This window comes from Epinephelus moara, chromosome 17, assembly GCF_006386435.1.
Source record: "Epinephelus moara isolate mb chromosome 17, YSFRI_EMoa_1.0, whole genome shotgun sequence".
Lineage (NCBI taxonomy): Eukaryota > Metazoa > Chordata > Actinopteri > Perciformes > Serranidae > Epinephelus > Epinephelus moara.
In genome coordinates, this window is record NC_065522.1 from 30,513,125 (window position 1) to 30,519,202 (window position 6,078).

The window sequence follows — 6,078 nt, forward strand, 5'->3', positions numbered from 1 at the left end:
GTACTCTGCTATCGTTCTTTCAAACAGCCCAAATATCTCTTCAGCAGCAGCAGTTAGTCGCTGCTTCACCAACGCTCTCAGCATTTGGACTTTAGACATGTTCACACTTTAAAAACACAACAAAGACACTCTGCTAACACACGTTTCCAACAGACGCCATCTTGCTCAAACAGTGTGACCTTAGCGACAGTAAAGAAGACAGCTTCCGGGGTAAACGAGTTAATGGACTTCAAAATAAAAGTCCAGAAGTGTTACTGGAATTGCAGACTGTCCTTCAGAAACACAAGCAGATACACTGAACAAAAATATAAACGCAACACTTTAGTTTTTGCTCCCATTTTTCATGAGCTGAACTCAAAGATCTAAAACATTTTCTATGCACACAAAAGACCATTTCCCTCAAATATTGTTGACAAATCTGTCTAAATCTGTGTTAGTGAGCACTTCTCCTTTGCCGAGATAATCCATCCCACCTCACAGGTGTGGCATATCAAGATGCTGATTGGACAGCATGAATATTGCACAGGTGTGCCTTAGGCTGGCCACAATAAAAGGCCACTCTGAAATGTTCAGTTTTATCACACAGCACAATGCCACAGATGTCGCAAGTTTTGAGGGAGTGTGCAGTAGGCATGCTGACTGCAGGAATGTTCATTTCTCTACCATAAGCCGTCTCCAAAGACGTTTCAGACAATTTGTCAGTACATCCAACCGGCCTCACAACCACAGACCACGTGTAACCACACCAGCCCAGGACCTCCACATCCAGCATGTTCACCTCCAACATCGTCTGAGACCAGCCACCCGGACAGCTGCTGCAACAATCGGTTTGCATAACCAAAGAATTTCTGCACAAACTGTCAGAAACCGTCTCAGGGAAGCTCATCTGCATGCTAGTCGTCCTATCGGGGTCTCGACCTGACTGCAGTTCATCGTCGTAACTGACTTGAGTGGGAAAATGCTCACATTCGATGGCGTCTGACACATTGGAGAGGTGTTCTCTTCACGGATGAATCCCGGTTTTCATTGTTCAGGGCAGATGGGAGACAGCGTGTGTGGCGTCGTGTGGGTAAGCGGTTTGCTGATGTCAACGTTGTGGATCGAGTGGCCCATGGTGGCGGTGGGGTTATGGTATGGGCAGGCGTATGTTATGGACAACGAACACAGGTGCATTTTATTGATGGCATTTTGAATGCACAGAGATACCGTGACGAGATCCTGAGGCCCATTGTTGTGCCATTCATCCACGACCATCACCTCATGTTGCAGCATGATAATGCACGGCCCCATGTTGCAAGGATCTGTACACAATTCCTGGAAGCTGAAAACATCCCAGTTCTTGCATGGCCAGCATACTCACCGGACATGTCACCCATTGAGCATGTTTGGGATGCTCTGGATCGGCGTATACGACAGCGTGTTCCAGTTCCTGCCAATATCCAGCAACTTCGCACAGCCATTGAAGAGGAGTGGACCAACATTCCACAGGCCACAATCAACAACCTGATCAACTCTATGCGAAGGAGATGTGTTGCACTGCGTGAGGCAAATGGTGGTCACACCAGATACTGACTGGTTTTCTGACCCCCCCAGACCCCCCCAATAAAGCAAAACCGCACATTTCACACCTGTGCAATAATCATGCTGTCTAATCAGCATCTTGATATGCCACACCTGTGAGGTGGGATGGATTATCTTGGCAAAGGAGAAGTGCTCACTAACACAGATTTAGACAGATTTGTGAACATTATTTGTGAGAAATGGACTTTTGTGTGTATAGAAAATGTTTTAGATCTTTGAGTTTAGCTCATGACAAATGGGAGCAAAACCAAAAGTGTTGCGTTTATATTTTTGTTCAGTGTAGATAAATGAATGAAAGACACTCTTTAGAGAATGATATTCATTGACCTTAAAAGTTTATTCTTGAACTTGGAAAGAAAAACTACAAAACATTTCACAAAACAAGGTCCAAATAAGTTGTTTAATAAACCAGCAAACATTGTGAATGACTCAATTTAAGGTTGCTTAGGAGGTGCTTCTTATGTCAAACTATAAACCTGACCTGACTGCATGGATGAAATCATTAATATCCTAGAGGACCCTTTACATACAGCACGTGAGCAAAGAGAAAGAGGCACAACATAACGTCTTGATATTCTGTGCATACGCACTTTCAGATATTATAATATAGGCTGAAGTGTTAATAAAACCTAAATGATGAGGAAATACATATTACTTGTTTTCTTGCTCATTTGATATAAAGAACTGTTTCGAGTCATCAATAACAACCAGGATTGGAATTCTAAATGTGAAACAATACCCAACTCTGAATGCTGTTTGCTCACAGCAGAAGAAGAATGACATTCTTACCCTGACATTCTTACCCTGGTGTTCTCATTTCATACATGTCCAGAGCCTTTTCAACCCTCTGTTGCTCCAGTTAAATCTGAACCAGCAATTTTTCTGCCACTGTTGTTGAAAAAACACATATATGACCTTTGTCATGTGGCTGCCTTTGAACTCTTTTCCCGCACACAGAATGGCTGAAGAGTTTCTCCTCTTTGGGGATTCTCATGCGTGTCACAGCGTGGTCACTGCGTATGAAATATTTTTTACAATACGCTCAGCTAAAAGGTTTATCTCCTAAACTAAACCTCAAATGACCGTTGACCTTGAAGGGAAAGAGATTTCTTGGAAAACAATGCTATTTTGAGGCAAAAAAATGCTAGTAAGAATGCCTGTAGCAGACACACACTTGAACGTTCAGATGAATTATTGCCATGGATGGATTACTGGACAGGCCTACAGGGGCCGGCTGGCCTTAATCTTAAAAATTGTTCTAGAATATCGACACACGTATCAACCAGGAAGAGACTCACAATGATGACAGAGAAACAAAAAAAAAAAAGACCAAAAAGAAAAACAAGACGACAACAAAAAAACAGAAGATAGTCAAAGTCAGCTTTATCGTCAATAAGCAATTGCACAGTAGAATGAAATTACATTTCTGTGAACACTGCAGTCTGTTGATTGGTCAATAGCAGATGGTCACTCTGCTCATGGCTGAGCTGTGGCTGGTTTTGTGGAGCTGTTGACCAGTTGGGGTAAAATTCCCCAAATGTCTCTCAGAGTTAAACATCTGTCCGACATGTCTGAGGTTCTCTTGGGCAAAAAGCTGCAACACAGAGCATTAACACAAATCCCCTGCTGCTTCTTTCCTCCACACTCCCTTTCGTTCACACAGGTGGAGTGGCTGTGCTTTGAAAAATCCCTAAATGATTGTTTTCACCTGTGGGTCAAAATCAGCTTCCTCCTTTTGACCACTAGATGGCGACAGATTCCTTTAAAACACAGGTAAGACTTGTTTTTACTTTAAATAACATATTGCTCATGTTATATTCTCCCTTCACATTCAACATACTTTAAATCCTTTTTCTTTTTACAAAATAAAAGCCACAATTTCCCAAAACATTAAAACCCCACCTTTTATGTTTTTAACAGGTGAAAATGAATAATGAGCCTTTATTATTTTCATGGGGTATATACCACACTATTCCCAGTACTTCTACTACTGCTACACTGCTGCTACTAAAACTGGTGTAAGGTAGTTAACAGTGCACAATATTGTGGGCGACTGTAGCGAGATCAGTGATTCGATCCTCGGCCCCTCAAGTCCACACTTCCGATGGCTGTTCCATCAGTGTGCGTAAGTGGTTACTGAGTAGCAGGTGGCACCATGTATGGTAGCCACGGCCACCAGTTTGTGACTGTGTGTGTGAATGGGTGAATGTGACATATAGAATAAAACCACTTTCAGTGGTCTGAAGACGAGGCAAGTCCATTTACCATACACAGGCGACCACAAACACCACTGGCAACTGCTTATAAAAAAGCACAAGGACTTTAATTCAGGGAGCTTCGCCAGATTTTCCTCCTGTTCAGCCCACTCTTGTCCTTTTTTTACTGCAGCTTTTATCTTACAAAGGCATGACTGCTTAATGGACTTGTAGATGTGCTCAGCTTGTCAGTCTTGACAGATTTTGCACCTAAACTAGAAACTGTAAATTGTATCGACTTGTCACATGACCAAAAAGAGACGTGACACTAGGCAACATCAACATACATGTTACTCAACAATCATCATTGCATGCCTGTACATGACAAATGTATGAAAGAAATAGGAAATTATTCATTTAATTGAATCATTTTTAAATATATATAGTTTATTCATGGTTTTTTGGGTTCATGTAGAATCAGCATATCATTTTGTTGTAGATTGCTACTGACTATTTTACAAAAAGGAAAGAAAAGAAAAAAAGAAAATTATGACAGAGATGTGTTAGCATGTTTCAGGTCAAATAGCCTGTAGCATCTATTCTCACAATCGGAGCAACTAAATGGTTTCTCCCCTGTATGAGATCTCATGTGTACCTTCAGAACTCCACTTTGACTAAAGCATTTCCCACACTAAGAGCAACTAAATGGTTTCTCTCCTGTATGAGATCTCATGTGTTTGTTCAGACTTCCACTGCAACCGAATCTTTTCCCACACTCAGAGCAACTAAATGGTTTCTCTCCTGTATGAGATCTCATGTGTCTCTTCAGATCTCCATTGCGACCAAATCTTTTCCCACACTCAGAGCAACTAAATGGTTTCTCTCCAGTATGAGATCTCATGTGAGTCCTCAGATGTCCCTTCTGACCAAATCTTTTCCCACACTCAGAGCACTCAAATGGTTTCTCTCCTGTATGACATCTCATGTGTATCTTCACAACTCCACTTTGACTAAATCTTTTCCCACACTCAGAGCAACTAAATGGTTTTTCACCTGTATGCGATCTCATGTGTGCCCTCAGAACTCCACTTAGACTAAATCTTTTCCCACACTCAGAGCAACTAAATGGTTTCTCTCCAGTATGAGATCTCATGTGAGTCTTCAGATGTCCCTTCTGACCAAATCTTTTCCCACACTCAGAGCAACTAAATGGTTTCTCTCCTGTATGTGATCTCATGTGTTTGTTCAGATCTCTATTGCTACCGAATCTTTTCCCACACTTGGAGCAGCTAAATGGGGTCTCACAAATAATGAAATCACTAACAGGGACATTTTTCAGACAGTTTAAACCTGACTGAGGTTCTCTGGTCTCCGTCCAATCATCACTGTCATCAGTCTCAGGTTGTAAATGTGTATCTGGATCTGAGTTCCTGGCTGCTTCTGGTCCTCCACAGTCCTCTCCCTCTGCTTCTGTTTCCATCTGCTCAGTGTGTCTTTGATGAAGCTGTGAGGACTGAGGTTTCTCTTCATCATCTTCACTCTTCACAGGGACAGGAGTGGATGTGAACTTGGTGATATCATCCTCCTCCAGGCCTTGAAGCTGCTCTCCCTCCTGACTGATCCAGAGTTCCTCCTGTTCCTCTTTAATGTGTGGAGGCTCTGGGTCCTCCTGGTCCACACTGGAGCTCCACTCCTGCTGCTCAGGGGGAACCTCTTCTTTAACCACCGACAGCTGCTGGACGTCTGCAGGAAACAGGAAACACATACACACACAAACGTTACAGAGAAATGTTGTCGTTCATTCACATCACAGCTCAAAAACTCCTTATTGAACGTCTACAGATCTCTGAGCATCAAACAGCTTCACAGTTTTTACTCAGCTGTGTCAAAGCCAAAACACACCGGTGGTGGACAACTCAAGTACCCTCTGCCCCTCCCTCATCATCTTCTCACTCACAGTTAACGCACAAAAATCGAGCGCCCTGCAGAGCAGCATCCATGACTCCCGGTGAGCTGCTTTCATGGACAGCCATATAACTGTAGTGTTTACCCTCAGCATTGGTATTATTTGCTACTGTTGTGAGATTAACATATTAAGACATATCATACAGCCAGCCTAATTTAGGCAATAACCCACCATTAAGTTTAACTAGGGGTGTAACAGTACACAAAAATCTCGGTTCGGTACGTACCTCGGTACACAAGTCACGGTTCGTTTTTTTTTGGGTACAGTAATGAAAAAAATAGACAACTATTAAATATCTTTTACTTATTGGTAACCTTATTAAAACATACCACCACA

At 42.3% G+C, this 6,078-nt stretch overlaps 2 protein-coding genes and 1 long non-coding RNA gene across 6 annotated transcripts in view; 1 reads left to right on the forward strand and 2 right to left on the reverse strand.

Moving 5' to 3' along the window:
* LOC126404273 (gastrula zinc finger protein XlCGF17.1-like) overlaps positions 1-6,078 on the reverse strand; it is a 331,284-nt gene that overhangs the window by 281,094 nt on the left and 44,112 nt on the right. The window contains exon 3 of the mRNA XM_050067366.1: positions 5,127-5,519. Within this exon, the coding sequence (XP_049923323.1) occupies positions 5,127-5,519 (393 nt within the window). The remainder of the gene's footprint in view (positions 1-5,126; positions 5,520-6,078) is intronic.
* LOC126404399 (uncharacterized) overlaps positions 1-6,078 on the forward strand; it is a 150,415-nt gene that overhangs the window by 73,556 nt on the left and 70,781 nt on the right. For 2 of the 4 annotated variants that reach the window (XR_007571465.1, XR_007571464.1), the window contains exon 1: positions 5,106-5,177. The exons of the other annotated variants lie outside the window; for them this stretch is intronic. This is a non-coding gene — a long non-coding RNA (uncharacterized LOC126404399). Of the gene's footprint in view, positions 1-5,105; positions 5,178-6,078 lie in introns of those variants that run through there. 4 annotated transcript variants of the gene reach the window in all.
* Positions 1-6,078, reverse strand: part of LOC126404329 (zinc finger protein 771-like) — a 46,456-nt gene that overhangs the window by 12,743 nt on the left and 27,635 nt on the right. The gene's annotated exons all lie outside the window — the stretch shown is intronic.